The sequence below is a fragment of the Glycine max genome, chromosome 15 (assembly GCF_000004515.6).
Source record: "Glycine max cultivar Williams 82 chromosome 15, Glycine_max_v4.0, whole genome shotgun sequence".
NCBI classification, from domain to species: Eukaryota; Viridiplantae; Streptophyta; class Magnoliopsida; order Fabales; family Fabaceae; genus Glycine; species Glycine max.
The window spans coordinates 4,981,415-4,999,448 of NC_038251.2; the positions used below are offsets into that span (position 1 = coordinate 4,981,415).

Below are 18,034 nucleotides of genomic sequence, written 5' to 3' on the forward strand. Positions count from 1 at the left end.
AGACAGGAGCTAAAAGACCATTCTTCAAAATTTAGAAATAAAAAAGACAAATTTAAATTTGTGAGACCAAAAGCAAAAATAACTGAAATTTAGAGAACAAAACACATATTTAAGCATTTCATATTATTCAAAAGAACCATGATAGTTCCTTTCTATTTTTTGATGTTATTCTTCAATGAGAGTTGTCTTCCGTCAGAACTTGAATTTCTAATCTACAAAATAAGGTTTCCATTAAATTTTGACAAAGTAATATTATTTAAATGTACTAGTGTCTGTCAAAGGATTAACGTGGAAAATAAATTGTCGATAACATTTTTTTTAAAAAATATAAATTGTCAATGACATGAATTTTGTTGATATGATATTTTTATATCTATAGAATAAAAAATTAGAAAACATTAAACAGTACAGGTGGAAGTAGTTTGTGTAATCTGCAAGCTTTTCAACATCAAATAGCAATAGCTCCTAGCTAGAGTTCTCTTATTTCACTTATATTTGTAGTTGGTTCTTCAATTTCACTACCGTTGAATACAAAGAACCCTTCACTCTTCCTTTTACAAGCTGCTTTATTATAGCTAATTTAGCAATTAACAGGAATAACAGACTTGCAAATATATCAAAAGTAGGAACAGATTTGAAGACAATGTTAGCTGATATAAGAGTGTGAGAGGGTCTCTGATGTAATAGTATCGTTAGCAGAGCTTAAGCACTGACAAAAACAGCAAACTATGATCAGAGCAAGTATCAGACTTGTGAAATCCATAATCCTGGCGAATTCTTTATCTTTGGTAGAACAGTGCTGAATGTTTATTCAGTAAGCCAACATGTTATATGTTCAGATTATGCTGCTTTGTTAGATTGGAGGAAAACTACACTTTATTTGATTGAAGGCCTGTGGTCCCCACTTCCTTTAAGTTAAGGCCTTAGGCCTCATTTTCTTACTTTATCGGCTTATACGTGTTGTCTACTATTAGCTATCATCCAAATTACATTGGACAATCATTTAATGGGTAGTTGCATGCTTGTCATAATTAATAGGAGAAATTTTAGATTCAATTCTACACGTAACTTTGGTGCTATTCTTCAATGAGAATTGTCTTCCGTTCAGAATTAGAGTTTCTAATGGTTTCCATTAATTTTTTTTAAAAGCAATAAAAAACATATTGATGATAAAGGGGTCAAGGTTGCTGCACAAGGTGTGCCCAACCCCCAACCTCAAACAAAAGATACAATTAATAGCCCCCCACCATGCTGTATGCTTACAGAACTCAGAAAGTACACACCGGCTCAGGCTGGGCCGAAACGTCTCGCTTTTATTTGGGTTGTCTTTTTAAGAGCCCAGCCATGCCCCTATTTGCAGGATTGGGCCATTTTTGCCAGCATTAAAGGTGTGTGTGCAAAAATCGGTTTGAAAAAAATCCAATCATTCTAATTTCAACTGTTTTAGTCAGTTTGATTTTATATCCAAATAATCGAACTGATTTAAAATTAAATTGATTTTGAATAAGTTGTAAACCGGTTCTAAAGATCAAACGGGTTCGAACTGGTTTTTCAAATAAAAAATATTGATTTAAGTAAAAATCAATTCGGTTAATCAAATAGGTTTTGTATAAACAATTCGATTAATCAAACTAATTTTGTAAAACAGTGCATTTATATTTTCAAACTAATTTGGGTAAAAATTGGTTCAGTTACAATCCGATTAGATCCGAATCAATTTTCTATCATACGGCGGGTGATGGAGCAATATCGCATGGCCCAACAAGACTTGCACTTGATTTTTATTGACTTGGAGAAAGCGTATGATAGAGTGCCTAGAGAGATTTTGTGGAAAGTTCTAGAGAAGAAAGGGGTTAGGGTTGCATATATTCGAGCTATCCAAGATATGTATGATAGGGTATCGACTAGTGTTAGGACACAGGGTGGAGAGTCAGACGATTTTTCCATCACAATTGGTTTACATCAAGGGTCAACCCTTAGCCCCTACCTTTTTACCTTAATTCTGGATGTCCTCACGGAACAAATCCAAGAGATAGCGCCGAGATGCATGCTTTTTGCAGATGACATAGTCCTCCTTGGAGAGTCGAGGGAGGAGTTGAATGAGAGGTTGGAAACTTGGAGACGAGCTCTAGAAATACATGGTTTTCGCCTAAGCAGAAGCAAATCGGAGTATATGGAATGTAAGTTCAACAAAAGAAGGAGGGTTTCTAACTCAGAGGTGAAAATAGGAGACCATATTATCCCTCAAGTCACACGGTTTAAATATCTTGGGTCTGTAATACAGGATGATGGGGAAATTGAAGGGGATGTGAATCATCGCATTCAAGCAGGATGGATGAAATGGAGAAAAGCATCGGGGGTGTTATGTGATGCAAAGGTACCGATCAAGCTAAAGGAAAAGTTTTATCGGACTGCGGTAAGACCGGCGATTTTGTACGGAACAGAATGTTGGGCGGTCAAGAGCCAACATGAGAATAAAGTAGGTGTAGCGGAGATGAGGATGTTGCGGTGGATGTGTGGTAAGACTCGACAGGATAAAATTAGAAACGAAGCTATTAGAGAGAGGGTGGGAGTAGCGCCTATTGTAGAGAAGATGGTGGAAAATAGACTTAGGTGGTTTGGGCATGTAGAGAGAAGACCGGTAGACTCTGTAGTGAGGAGAGTAGACCAGATGGAGAGAAGACAAACAATTCGAGGCAGAGGAAGACCCAAAAAGACTATAAGAGAGGTTATCAAAAAGGATCTCGAAATTAATGGTTTGGATAGAAGTATGATACTTGATAGAACATTATGGCGGAAGTTGATCCATGTAACCGACCCCACCTAGTGGGATAAGGCGTTGTTGTTGTTGTTGTTGTTGTTGTAAACATATATATTCCATCGTGAAAATACTATAAACATTAACGGTACCAACTTCCAAGGAGTGCAAAAACTATCTGAGGCCAAAAATGTTGCATGTTATCCAATTGCATGCAAGGAGAAGTAGTAGATTAGAACCCCATGAGTCATGCTGACGATGTGCCTAGGTGGTAAGGTGTGAATCATGTGATGGAACATGGAAGGAGGATATGTTAGATTAGAATTTATTTTTCCGAGACTACTCATGTTACGCATGTTAATTAGAATATGTAATATTGCCAAAATAATGATTGATAGTTACAAAAATCTTAAGGAAAAAAATTAAGATTCAAATTTATTTACTTCATGAAGTTAGCTAGGTTGGCATACTGATCAAGAGTAATAGCTCGTATGATTATTGATTGTATCTTAGTTTACTTATATAGCTTCATAACAGGATAAGAAGTTTTGCAGAACCCTGCTTGAAACTTGGCATTGACGTGTAGTTTAGTCTATTTTTTGCAAATAAAATTCTCATTTTGATAAGGAAAAATATACTTAACATCTTAAATGTTATTTAACACCTAGTGAGAGGTTCAGTAAAAAAAATACCTAGTGAGAGAAAGAGAGAAAAGAGAGACTATCTTCCTTGAAAATATAGCTAGTTAATAATGCTCCTAATACGATTAAAATTGAATGTGGGGATTGCTCTATTTTCGTTCAACTCAATTTCGGCCGTACAAGGGGAGAAGCTGATTAATTGTCTGTAACTAATTCATTTTACTCAATTTTTTATAGGAATTGCAGCTAATTAATAATACTCCTAATATGATTAAAATTTTATTTTAATTGACTTTAAAAATATCGTTCACATCAATCTTTAATTTTTAATTAATTCATCAAATATTAAAAATTAAATTTTTATTTAACTCAGCTCATTAAAGAAATAATAATTTATTTTTATTAATATTTTAATATCTTTTTGAAAATGGCTATTTTTCCTTTATAAATTTATTACCAAACATGCTAAAACATATTTCACATTTTTAAAGTTAATTTTTTGTTTTAGAAAAAAAACTATAGAAATCTAAAATGACTGATATATAACAAAAAGGAGAATTTATTTTTATTTGTCCGTGAACAAGAAGCTTTTCCCAATATTTTGGATCAATAACAATCATCAATGATTTGATTGATAGTAATTTTCGGGACATTAGTTTATAGGATATAACGGTTTTCTTTAGCAAGATAATTTTAGTTGGTATTATCGAGAAGCCATGGTAGGCCCAAGTCCTGTCGCATACAAGCCGTACACAATGCCTACTTTTGCACAAACCATCTTTCATAGAAGCCACGTAACTGTAGCACTTCAAACCCACTAAGACAGAATCTGAGCAAACACAAAGTTAAATCCAAGCTTTCGAAAACTACATGAAATTTCTATGATTTGACTCCTTTGTTTCTTCTCTTTATAGGAATTCGGCAGCTTCCCTAGGCCACTTTTCTGCCTTCTATAGCCATGAAAAGAAGAGGACTTGTCAGAAGGAAACCTACAAAGTAAATGCCTCAGTCTTTTTTTCCAATCCACGATGCATTATTCCACTACGAAATCAAAGTTGTGGCCTTGTGGAAAACAATATTAACTTGAGTAACCACTTGAAGTCACGGTTATAAACATGTAATGTAATATAACAAACCTATGGTCTTTGTAAGACAAAAAAAGATGTAATAATTGTGCGTGTATGCATGTATCGATTATTATGATCCATTGGAAACATGCACTCTAGCACCCCAATTCAAAATATCTCAAAATTTATTATAAGATCCAAATTAGAGTACAAGGATAATCGTTAAACACCTAATTGATTTTCCAACTTGCCTCTCGTTTTAATTATGTGTGTGTGTGGGTCAACTCTTTGGACTACATGGCTACCTCACGGCATCTTCTTGCTTTCGTTGTTTGTTACATACCTTTTCGTGTTTGGATTTGTCAGTGGCATTCAGCAGTCCAAAACCGAAGAAAGTACCAAATTTTATGTCTCTTGAAAGAGAGGAAAATGCTAACCTCATGAGTCAATTATTAAGACCGTTTTGTACCTTCTTTGGTCACACTACAAGAGGTTCCCACGCACCTTCCACGAAAGAGTAACCCCTTTAGACAAGAAAAATCAGCCTCCAATTTGTGCAAGCAAAAACAGTGGCAAGCAACAACCACCCTTCCCGTCTCTTCGACCCTTTACAAAAAAAAAAACACTTATTTTTCCTTTAACAAAACATTCTTCTCTGTACCAGAAATTGTCAACTTCTCATCAACCTATCCATCACTCCTTCCTTCCATTCTTCATCTAATTAACTATATAAATGCTCATACCCAGATTAACAACTTCCCCACACAAAAAGCTTCCCTCATTATTCTCACTATAGAGCACAAACCCCATTTCTTTTCTTTCTTTTTTTGTCACAAGTGTAGTGTTGCTTCATTGAGAAACTAGGACTAGAAGCACCAATGGCATCCAAGAGGAACACGGTTGTTTTTGAGGACTACTTCCCTGCAATGATGGAGAAACTGGGCACTGAGGGGTTCATGAAGGAGCTGACAAACGGATTTCAGTTGCTGATGGACAGAGAGAAGAAGGTGATAACGTTCGAGAGCTTGAAGAAGAACTCTGCATTGCTTGGGTTGGAAGGGATGAGCGATGATGAGTTAAGATGCATGCTGAGAGAAGGTGATCTTGATGGTGATGACGCACTTGACGAGATGGAATTCTGCACCCTCATGTTCAGGTTGAGTCCTGCTTTGATGAACAATTCCAAGGAGCTTTTGGAGGAAGCCATTTACCCTTTTCATTAGTCTCTTTTTCTTTCTATGTCCTCTTTTCACTCTCACTCAGCTCCTTCTTCATCTTGTGTGTTCTACGGTGCTTTTCATTTCTTTTTTAGTTTCTTTTTTAGTATTGTTTTTTATGGAGCTGTTCTGCAGTGTGTAATTGCGGATTTCTGGTTAGTTGGTTGAAGTCTTATTCAACAATGCCATGCCATGCCACTTATTAAGTTGTTATATTACTCTTTATTTTTGTGTATCAGGTTGTCTCCTACCATATGCGGTAAGCTATATATGCAGCTATGCATCAATAGGCACCATAATATAAAAAAAAAAAAAGTTTTAAGCATTGGAACAGTAATGTAGATGCTCTAAATCATGCCGACCTTTAATAAGCAATTTGTTGTTGACTACAAGTAAAAAACAGTCTAATTTATGTGCTGGGAAAAATTAAAAATTGCATACATGGACAAACAGTAATCTAAATTTCAAACCAGAGATATTTTAGTGTAGGCCTTATAGAGCCCCCCCCCCTCCCCAACGACGGTAACTGATTCATTTTTCATATTCTCCCCTGGATCTAGAAGGCACACAAAATGACAAATAGTCATATAGTCCAATATAGAATTATATTGCACATACAATATTTGTTATAATACTTTTTCACAATATTATGTTTTCTTTTTATATCTTTTAATTACTTCACTCATCTTAGAATATATTTTTCCTTTTTTTTCTTATCCTTCTATTTGAATCATTTTAATTAAAACCAATTTTAAATATGGAATTACTAAAACAATATAAAACTTGGACGAAATCCAATTTTCCCTTGTATTTTAATGGACAAATTATACCGACATATGAGGTTTTTTTTATGATTACATCTTTTGAGGTTTAAGTCTTTAACAAAATTGCACTTAATACCCTCCATTTTTTATCCTATATAAACTTTTTAATTTATATAATTATGTTTCATCACATATCCTTCTAGTTATAACAAACTTTAAATATTAAATTTAATTCAGTCGATGGAATAAAATATGAATTATTATAAAAATTTCTAATTCAATTAGTTGAACAAAATATGAGTTATTATAAAAATTTCTGACATTATCTTCACTTTCCACATATAAAAAAAATCAAACTTTTAATTGAATAAGGTTAAAATAATGAGAGAAAAAAAGAATATCAAGTATAATTTTATCAAATCTTAAAAAAATGCATAAATGTAGTTTATCCTATTTTATTTTATTAATGTATACCTTACTACCTTAACAAATGACGTAAATGTCGTCATAACAATCTTTTCTTTCCGTGATAATATTTAAAAATATTATAATATTATTGATACACGAACAAAAACATTTAAAATGAGGATCCCGTCGTAAAAGACAAAAACGGACTTGCCAAATAAGCCGAAGATAATTGGCTTCGCCATCGCCATAAATATCAGTTGAACATAGAAGCGTCTTAAATACGCTTCACTGCATGATCAAGTTGAGGCTGAGAGTTTGGGACGCTGGATGAACATGAAACTAACAAGTTAACAAATGACCAGAGTCCCATTTGAGCAGGGATGCACTAAGTATATGCCTCTGTGAACTATGGTGACTGTTTTAAATAACTGAAAGTTCACCACACTTTTCCGTTAGTTTGAAGTGGACTCTTTTCTATAATCCTTTTTTTTTTGTCAAGATTGGATTCAAATAAAACAATCTTAACCATCTATATATAATTAAGTCAAGATTAATTCTATTTACCTCTCACTATACAAGTCCCCTATAGTCCACAAAGAGCCATATTATCCATAATTTCTACACGGTATTGATAAAAAGACTATTTTTTCAATATTATTGTAACAAATGAGCACACATGCAAAACAGAAACTGCCAGAGTGAGATAATGCATGTGCTTCTTTCTACAGAAGCTACAAGGAGCCATGCTATCACACTAGTCACTAAACCCCGATGGAGAGAAATTGAGAACAATGAAATCATGGCTAACATGTAAAGCAGCAAAATCAAACTGAGTTTTAAATTATTAGTGCGTTAATGTTGACGTACTTTGTTGATCAATCTCTTCTAAACAGGTAACGTTCAAGAAAATTGACCATTCAACATTAACAAGATACAGACCACATATGTCCTACAGCAACAGCTCTGAGTGCAGAGCTGTTGCGGCTCCCACTACCACCAAAAAAGTAACAAACAAAGGTCTTTTCCCCCCAAAAAGGTCATCATTTTGTATAGAGGATATCATAGTGACCAGGACGATATAGCAGCGTGATGAAAGGAATGTTCTTTTCAGAGCTGCAACTAGCATTTGGGAGATCACCAGCCACTGGCATGAAATCATGATGATTTACACTGACACCGCCAGTATCACATGAGCTGCGGTCAAGGTACACAACACGGATTGGAATGCCCAATGCGTCCGAAAGGGCAGTAATGTGCATGTGGTCGCTCTCTTCACCCATTGGTTCAACAGATGATTTGCAAAACTAAAAAATAAATAACATGATATTGCCAGATATTAAATAACATGGTACTAAAATCAAAACACAGACCGTGGACAGTTTTTCAACAATAGAACTAATGGTTGTTTTCATTTTGCCAGATATTAACTTCACAACTAACAAGCAACTTTTGGAAGGATTATAAAAATTCTCGACATTGAACAAACCTGCTCGACTGTTGTATTAGTTAAGCCCAGTATGAATGGTTCAAAAAATTCTGCACGCTTTTGTATTTCAGCAGAGGTAACAAATCTGAAGAACATAACGACTGACAAAACAAATTTGTCAGGACATGTGGAAGAAACGAGATCAAGGCATTTAGGGTGGGTTTTAAGTCACTAACCATAATCAGATATTGACTGATCTCGGCTTCTAAGAACAAGCTCTTCATGACTGTGATCATATTAATAAAAAGGTCATTCAAATAAAACCCCAGGGCAGATAGAAAAAGAATAAGAAAATTAGATAAACAGCAAGTTGTGATAATTAAATATTATGCATATCATGCTTCTGGTTCATGATTGTCAAGGCAAATTCTTGGTGAAGGAAAAAGTTAACACCTTATGGAAGTCTCTTTCCCTTGAATAACAGATTCCAGCTGCTCAAGGAATAACTGAAATTTTTTTACAACAGTTGAATTAATCAGAAGTAAATTTATATGTATATATCCTTAGATGATGAATTAGTACAACCTCCTAGGGTCCAGACCACCACTTCAAACCATTTTCTTAAAAATAGTAAACATGTATTTATGGCATTGACTATACTTCAGTTTCACCAAGACAAACAGAAGAACAATATGCCAAAAATATTTCCAAATTCTTCCTCTCAGTAGAAATTTTTCTATAGACTGAACACAACATATTGTATGATTTCCCCATTTATTTGAACCAGAAGTTTTTATTTCCCTCTTTAGTCAATTTTCATTCATTGGAAAATTATAACTTAAAAGAAAAGCAAGAAGTTGAGAATAACATCCAGTGCAACAAATGAAAAAACAGACCATAGCTCCAATCTGTGTAAACTGTAAAGCACTTTGTCAGGTCCATAGGCATATCTGTTCAGGGCCCAGACTTTGCAGCTTCTATTGAAGTTGGTTTATTTTTTTCATATATGATTTTATACAATATCAAGCTCACAGTGATTTGAAAGGGAAAGAGAAAAGAATAAAGAAAAGGCAGTGATGATTATCGAAGATGGTAACTAGCCATCACATGATAATTAAGCCAATCTACTTCATTTTAGTTTAATTTTGGGGAAAAAATGAGCTCAAATTTATTCCAACATATAATGTGGTTAATTCTGAAGACATGAATAGAAGTAATCACCCAATTCTCATACGACTAACAAGACTGTTAAGGAATTAAAACTGAAAAGATGAAAAATCTATTCAAACATTTCCCATTGTTTAAGGACTTAATTTGTAGATATAAAAAGTATTTGATAGCTACTTTCAACTACCACAATGTTTAGGAGAGATTAGTTCGTACACAGTGCAATATCCCTATTTCCAAAAATAGTAATAAAAAATTGTAAAAAAAAATGGCAATCAAAAGTATTTTTCAAATGTTAGTGGGGTGTAGTCCATTTTGCCAAGAGAATATTAAAATGTTAATAAATAAGCAGGCATTTATATCCCACAAGGATAAGGAATTGCAGTAGAAAAGTTACCGCAAAAAAATCTTCAAAAGTCAAGTCTGCATAACCCAAGGTCTGCAGCGCCTTTCTACTTTTTTCAACATTGGCTTGGATACGATCAATTTCTGCTTGGTCTTGACATTCCATAATATGCTCCTGAGAAAAAAACAAAAAGTTTATGACAATCTAATCATTGAACAAAATTATTGGAATATTTAATTTCATACCCCATAGACCCCAAAATAGTCATCCAATGTAACTAAAGGATATGCTTTTAAGCTAGATAAACTAAGACATACAAGATATGAAAACATAAAGCTTCGAAAGAAGCAGTTTCCATCTCCCCGAGTACGACGAATGGCAGCATATTGCTCATCAAGCACCTGCATTAAGGGGAAAAAGAAGAGAACTCAACAAACAATCAAACATGATAACATGAAAGGAGAAAATAAAGCAAAAAATTAAACAGAGCTTAGAGGTTAGCAAACCTTTATTTTCTCCAGCAAGATAGGACTGCCTAATTTATATTCAGCAGCTAAGCTACTCAGTGGTTCCTGCCAATTTGTCACATGAGATCATTGTCCATACACTCATTATTGAAATTATAGTCCACCCCCTCCATCCAGAAAAGAAGTCACAGAGAATAAAAAGAACAACAATAGGGGACACAAAGTAATGCAATTTCAATGTAATGAATTGTGGTACTTTCCTCAAGCTCATATTCAAATAGATCAAATTCAGATCTTCAAAGAGAGGGAAGTTATTAGAACTATACCCGGTAAACCAACTAAACCTAAATCACTAGATAATAAATGAGAGAAGTTTCAAAGAGTTATGCACTAAGACTTGCCTTGTCACCCACAAATGGAACCTTCTTGGCTTCCTCAGCCTGAATTGTATACTGCTGTTGCATTATGTCATCATCCCCAAAATTGGTCCACCCATCAATTTCAGACCCTACAGCAGTCACACTCTTTATTTCCCCATCTTCCACAACTGCTTCTTTACTCTGCATTTTTCTCTTAAAAAAGTTCGATAATTTTTACTATCCACTACTTTTTAGAACAAACAACAGTCTATTCACGAACTGAACAGCCCTGCCAAAAAATAATATCTGTTCATGTTAGTCTCTGAAACACAATTAACATTTCACTAACGAGATTCAAGTAAACTCATACCCAGGCGGCAACAATAACCTAGCGATTATAAACTACAGCAACAACATTAAAAATTGAATATAATGGGAATGAAAATCTAGCAATTGTTTCTTTCTGTCACATCACAAAATGGATAAATTGACGCAGGCGGCAACATTAACATACAAAGTATGAAAACTGAATAGAGACTAACCGGAAATTGAATGGGCGATGTTAGGAAAACCCTTTTTCGGAGCAGCAACTGCAAATAAAAAAGAGAATAAGAAACCACAGTAAAATCTGCTTCATTTCGCATTGAGAAATGAAAAAAAAAGAAGAAGAACACGACATAGGGAAGGTTTAACGGAACCTACGATCGTCACGATGAGAACTGAGAAGAGAAACCCCACAATCACTACGCTACGACAGTGAGGTGGAAGACTTGAGATCAGTAAACGCAAATCCCTAAATTCCCAACAGATACGAAACACAACGGCGTTGTTGTTTTATAGTGCACGGCGCTGACGGGTTAATTAATTCCAAGATGTTTACTACTATAATTTATAATTAATCGTACATAAATATTTTTTGTAGGAATTTTAATTTCGGATAATAGTGAGATAATATTTTTTAATAGAATTAATATTTCAAGACACCAAAGAGAAAAATATTTAGATTGAAACTATGTTTTATTTCAAATAAAATAATTTCGTTAATTTTTAAGGTTTTAAAAGTTGTAAAATGTAAATTATGCCCTGGAAACATATATAATTCTAACCATACGTCTTCAATTTCATAATTTATTATGAATCTTATAAAAGAAAAATAAAAAATAAAGTCTCTATGATTAAAATTATATAAAAAGGAGATAAAATATATAATAAAATGTAGATATTTACTTCTTTTTTACATCTTTTGTCTTTTTCTTTCTTTCTAATCACATTATTTATTATATATTTTATTTTATTTTAACATCATTTATCATATTTTCCAGTGATCATGAGAAATGAAACTTATGTAATTGTAATTTATGCATTTAACTTGTACAATCAATTCCCCTAAAAAAAACTTGTACAATCAATTAATTAAGTTGATTTAAGGAGATTTTAATCTTCTTTCAATTTTGATGAAGATGAGTAAACACTATTAACCTGTATGATTAAAAATCAATAAATCGTAATTATCAAATTATTAATCAATATGTTTGTTCTACAAATTTGTCTGAATTTAGTTTGGATATGGTAATCTGATATGGTACTTTCTATTATGATTTGATATGTAATGTGATATAGTAATCTAGTTTTTGATTTTGTTTATGTAACACACTGGGCTATAATTAAGTGATTATATATTCTCTGAATGTTACCTATTGCCGTAACCACGTAGAGAAGAAAAATGAGTGTTGTATTGCATGAAAAATTTAGAGATATTGATAAGTGTTATGAAAGATGTCACCTAATTATTTAACTCAAAATAGAAATTTAAAATAAAAATTTTAATATATTAAGAATTTAATGTAATACAAAATTAGTAAGGATAAAAAATAAAAACTAATCATCAGGTTCTCAAATATATTCAAGCTATCAAAGTATAAACAAAGTGATGAAAGGAATTGTTCAAACAAAAGCTAAGATGAATATAGAGCGGCATTTTTCTATTAGAAATAAAAAAAAGTGACTTTTTATAATTAAAAAGAATAAAAATTATATTTTGTATAAAATATGTTTTTAATTCATCACAAGCCACATGTTAAACTGTTAGATAAATTATGTTTTTAGTCTCTCACCTTTTTACAAAATTCACTTTCACTTTCTAAATAATTTTTCAAATTTTGTTCCTCAACATTTTTTTTTACAAATCATCATTCCTCAACTTTTATTCGTCATTGATTTTAGTTTTTCTCATCAAGTATTATCGTTGAGAATCATGTGACTTGTCAATGAACTATTAGTATGATATAATGATCATCTGATAAAATATTATTAGTTCAAAGTCATTTTTTAGCAATTTTAAGGATTTACATTTTTTCCATAGTCTCTTAAATCTATATTTTTTAGCAATTTTATATTGTCAAAAACTTGTAGTGTTTACTAGTAGTTTCAATGCCTTGTATAAGGAATGATTTGAGTATGATGCAAAGTGTTATATGTGAAGGGTGGTGTCTCTGCTAGTAGTTCAAGCCTATGGTATAAATATTAGAGTAGTCAAGTGAGCCAACTTCACTCTCTTTAGTTTTCCTATCACTGTATCACATGTTGACTAAAAAGTTAGTCAACTTAACCTAACATACTTTGATGAGTTAAGAAATAATCAATCAAATTTAACTCGTCGTGATTGGTAAGTTATATGAGCTGACTTATCTAAAAAAAATATGGAACAATAAAAAATCTAAAATCTAAAAAGTAGAAAACCTAATTATAGTAATACAATTTAAGTCATAATTAAAAGTCCACACTAGGGAAAATAATACACTGAAAAATAAAAGATTAGTTTCCGTGTGCACATAAAAAGGTAATTTATCATTTTTTAAAAAAGGTATAAGGTGAATGGAATCAACCCGTCAATGTCACCATGCAAGGTTTAATAGTAGAGAATATGTAACATGTTAACCCGTTGCGAGCTTACAATATATGTATGTACATGTTATTTTCTTTTCTAATATGTGTATGTTTGTGTGTATATTTTACCAGCGAGTCAAATCCGCTCACTACAAATTCATGCCAAGTGAAGCACAGAGTCTTGGTGAGTCAATTTTTTATCAACCCAACATGAACTCATAGTGAGGCAAATTGGCTCATGTGATAATTCCAGGTATATATGATGATAAGTGTTTTTTTTTGTCATATTAATTTAATTGATATCAAAGACAACATCAGTTTGAATATGAAGTTAAATATATATTCCAAGACGAGGGATGTAATTATTTCAAGTTTATTTTTATCATTCATTTATTTGAAATCTAATAAATAAAATTACTTACTTGTTACAATTATTAGATCTTAAAAGAATTGTTCTTTAACTAAGTAGTTCTTTTTTCTATTTTCAATTATCTCAAGTTTTTTGGATGAACATATTTCCAATTATTTTAAAGTTTGAGGATGAAGCTTTTCTAAGAGGGACGAAATAAAATGCCTTAAAGAACTGCCCCCAACAAATAACAGCTCCATTGGCGCGTTGGACCAAACCAGCAGAGAACATGCTTAAATACAGTGTAGATGATGCTTCATGCTTCGCTATTCAACACCAGCAATCTCATTGGCACGGGTTTAGTCCTCAGGAACTCAAATGGTGGTTTTGTCTCTCAGCTTTAACCACTACCCAAGCTGGTACTACTCATGCACCAGAAGTAGAAGCTTCTACAATGTTAGTTGTGATTGATTGGGCGATAGAAAAAGGACCCAGTAATATCGGAGTGTAGACACAAATTCCTCAGTGAGTTTCATCGCCAAGCAATTGAATCAAGTCACTCACTCTTTTGCTATGGCGTTTAGATTCTTTTGATTATTTATATGTTTGTATCAATTCTATTCTTATAAATGAAATGATATAAGCCCCTTTGAGTAAAAAATAAAAAAGATAGTGATGATATATTTGTGAGATATTTCAACTTAAAAAAATCATCAACAAGATATATTTAAGTTAATTATTTATTTATTTTACTAATTGAAAAACTTATTTAGATATCCTATAAATAATTATTTTAAGTAGTTTTTAATTTTTTATATTTTATTTTATTTTTATTTTTAATATATTTATTTTATTTTTTTTATTATCCTTTTTAAATAAACCAAGATTTTATTATTTTATTAAATAAATTATTATTTTAAGTAGTTATTCGATAATTTTATCAAACACTTATAATTTAATAAATTAAATTTTTAATTTTCAGTTAACCTTTTAATTTAACTTTTTAACTAATTTTATCAAACATGGCTTAAATAGAAAAAAAAAACAAATTTGTTTGATATACAGCTAGGAGTATTAAGAATGGCATATCTACTAACAACTTAGGTTTTTTACATGACCATAAATGTTGTTGGTCATCTCAAAGTGAATGTTTAAATTCGCATTAAGGAGAATATTTAAAGTATGTTTGTCTAAAAGTAACTTTTAATTGTTCCCAAGCATGACACAAGCCTCTTGACGAAAATCCTATAGTAGTATAATGTATGACTCCTAATTTGCTCGAATTGAATATTGTTGAACGGGCGTATCCAAAAAGCACAAAGATGGTGTGTGCAATGCGACCAGAGAACATGCCAAATAGCCAACCTCTGTGCCAAAACCACCTACTCCTAGAGAAAATTGAGGCAAACCTCACACAGAAGCCCACAGAATTCACCGATCATTGTATTGACGCGTGTCCTATTCGGAGGCTGCGCTATGTTAAGTTTTTTTTTTCATCCTAAAAATCAAAGCTAAATATTTGGCCATTAAGTGTTGTCATGGTGTGTACCTATGCAATTTTTCTGTTCACATTCGGAGGGACAGAATTAAGTGCATCCGTACACTATCATCAACGGAGCAACCGCACATTGAGAAAGAGTAACACCTAAAGCTCCATAATGTCAGCAATGAGGATAATTAAAATTTATATTAGTGCCATCTGATGTGGCATGCTCTGGGTGGTGCTTAGCGAGTTAGCCACTTATCTAAGAAATTTAAATCCCCACAGTTGGCCATATATTATGGAATTTATGGCATCAAAATCATTATGTCAATGGGTTTCGCACTAGTTAGGACTAAAATTAGTCGGATTTGCAATTTGTGAAAATCCCATCCAATATTCTGTCATGTGCATGCATTTTAAGCAAATTAGTCCAAAATTTCTCCAACATATCATAGCCATAATTATTGCATACCTGCACCAATAAAATTGAAAGCGACCTTACTATTTTTTGCTTTTAGGTTAAACCATTAAAGAATTAACTTAAAAATTTGAGCAAATTTTTGTGTGTCCGAAAACCACTTTCCGTAAATACATATACCATATATTACGAAATTTCAACTCTTAAGTCTCAAGTACTGTACCGGTTGAAATTTGTCTTAATGACCTCATTGTATTTTCCTTGACCAAATCCACCTAAAAAACTTAATTGACTACATCAAGTTCAAAGTTCAAACACGCATGCTAACATATGACTAAAACTGGAAATGCGAATCATTAATGTGTTGAAAACTAACTGGGTGACCAACTTCTTTATTTTTTTCTCGAGTAAACAATTAAATTAATTCCTAAAATATACAACGTGATTATATTAGTCTTTAAATATAATTACGGTCTCCAAAAGTCTATGTAACCGATAAATTAGTCTTTAAATATGTAATCCATCAATTAAATTAATCTTTAGGACTAATTTGACTTTACAGATACATAAGCTTATAAGTTGCCATCATTCAAGATTCTTTAATTTCCGATCATTCAGGGAGAAATACTTTATATTTTTAAATGGCTAATTTCAGGGTTTACACTACAGTGACTACACGGTTTTTCTTTTCTTTTCTCTCTGCAAAATTTTCCACCTAAGAGCGAGAAAGAAAAATCTGTGAAAGACAACAACAAGGGAAGGATTTCAATAGTTACAGTTACAACAATAACAACAACTTGCAACTGGCCTACACCATATTTTTGTTCAGAATTTAATATATGGTATCTAGCCTGTGGTGTGGCCATAACAACAGAGAGAACACACTTTAATTTAAGGTTGAGATGAGGAAGTGTGAACTCTGTAACAGTCCCGCAAAGTTGTTCTGTGAATCAGATCAAGCCAGCCTCTGTTGGGAATGCGATGCTAAGGTTCACAGTGCAAACTTCCTCGTCACCAAACATCCCAGGATTCTTCTCTGCCATGTTTGTCAATCACTAACGGCCTGGCACGGCACGGGACCCAAGTTTGTACCCACCATGTCCGTTTGCAACACTTGTGTCAACAACAATAGTGAGACCTGCAGCCAACAGAATCATGTTGAGGACCACGACGACAATCATGATGATGGCACGGGAGAGGATCATGTAGAAAACCATGATGGTGGTGTGTCTGAAGATGATGAAGAAAATCAAGTTGTTCCATGGACATCTACACCACCACCCCCAGCTTCCACTTCTTCAAATAGTGTTACAACTAGTTCTACCAGGTTCTCTAATGTTGAAGAAGGTGGCTCCGATTAATGCTTCCAATATCGTGATCGATAAAAACTTAGATACAGTTTTTTAGGTGTTTTTTGTGCTGTTTTCTAATCAGAATTAGAGTTTTATCTCGATAATCTAATCAAGATTTATCGATATAAAACTCTAATTCCGACTAAAGAACAGTGTAAACAACACATGTGGAACAATATCCAAGTTCTATTTTGTCCTGGTTTCTTCCTCTGTTCTTTTTTCTTTCCCTTTCTAATCTTGAGGATTTTTTACTTGTCACGTCTGTTCATAAAGTTACTAAGATATTCGATCAACTGCAAGGTTTTTTTTTTTTTCTTTCTTTACGTTTCCACAGGTAACCAAGTCAGTTGCTAGTTTTTGTGCGGTAATAATTATGAATCCACTTTCTCTTGTAGTAAATGCTGCCATCGATATGTTTGTTAATGTGGCAAATATCAGAATATGCAACATAGCTGAATACAGAAGGTAAGAATAATGCCAGTGTCTCTAGTTGCTCATGAACCTTGATTCTTGTGCTTATTACCAAATACCAAATCCATTCATTCATGAACCACTAGTTTTTGAGTTAATCTTTCATTCCTTCTCCGTTTGTTTTATCTGATTGCTTGATTTGTGAGATTTGAGTCCCCTCACAACATGTTAGCATTCAACTTGCTGTTCTAATCAAAGATTTTGCCCACTTGCATTAATTAATAGAATTCGTTAATTAATTATAGTAGTTTAATTACATTTCATGCATTCAACTTGTGTTTGATGTGATAACATAGCTCTCCTTCAAGCACGAAATGTGAGGAAAATTGATTTCTAACCAGTGATTTTCCCTGACTGAAGAATTGTCTGATCTAGGATATTGCCTAGAACCTTTCTTATTTTTATAAAATAGCATACACGATGATCCCCTGGCATTAAATAAAATCGTTCCTCAC

At 32.9% G+C, this 18,034-nt stretch overlaps 3 protein-coding genes across 4 annotated transcripts; 2 read left to right on the top strand and 1 right to left on the bottom strand.

Moving 5' to 3' along the window:
* The first annotated feature begins 4,689 nt into the window (after positions 1 to 4,689).
* Positions 4,690 to 5,908, top strand: LOC100799975 (calcium-binding protein KRP1). The gene has a single exon (XM_003545755.5). It carries the CDS (start codon positions 5,345 to 5,347, stop codon positions 5,687 to 5,689), a length of 345 nt encoding a protein of 114 aa, XP_003545803.1. The 5' UTR covers positions 4,690 to 5,344; the 3' UTR covers positions 5,690 to 5,908.
* A 1,758-nt stretch (positions 5,909 to 7,666) lies between these two features.
* LOC100803170 (OVARIAN TUMOR DOMAIN-containing deubiquitinating enzyme 1) lies at positions 7,667 to 11,473 on the bottom strand. Its single transcript, XM_014768245.2, has 10 exons — positions 11,323 to 11,473; positions 11,163 to 11,210; positions 10,663 to 10,909; positions 10,301 to 10,366; positions 10,112 to 10,195; positions 9,846 to 9,968; positions 8,735 to 8,787; positions 8,518 to 8,567; positions 8,342 to 8,442; positions 7,667 to 8,159 (listed from the first exon to the last, which is right to left on the bottom strand). Exons 3-10 carry the CDS (start codon positions 10,825 to 10,827, stop codon positions 7,896 to 7,898), a joined length of 906 nt encoding a protein of 301 aa, XP_014623731.1. The 5' UTR covers positions 10,828 to 10,909; positions 11,163 to 11,210; positions 11,323 to 11,473; the 3' UTR covers positions 7,667 to 7,895.
* A 4,906-nt stretch (positions 11,474 to 16,379) lies between these two features.
* LOC100805832 (B-box domain protein 31) lies at positions 16,380 to 17,401 on the top strand. Of its 2 annotated transcripts, none has more exons than XM_041009928.1 (2): positions 16,380 to 17,187; positions 17,246 to 17,401. In XM_041009928.1, the coding sequence occupies exon 1, from the start codon at positions 16,659 to 16,661 to the stop codon at positions 17,115 to 17,117; it is 459 nt and encodes a 152-aa protein (XP_040865862.1). In that variant the 5' UTR covers positions 16,380 to 16,658; the 3' UTR covers positions 17,118 to 17,187; positions 17,246 to 17,401. The 2 variants fall into 2 exon arrangements, with proteins under 2 accessions (XP_040865862.1, XP_040865861.1); XM_041009927.1 differs by having other exon boundaries at positions 16,380 to 17,181; positions 17,240 to 17,401.
* The last annotated feature ends 633 nt before the right edge of the window (positions 17,402 to 18,034 follow it).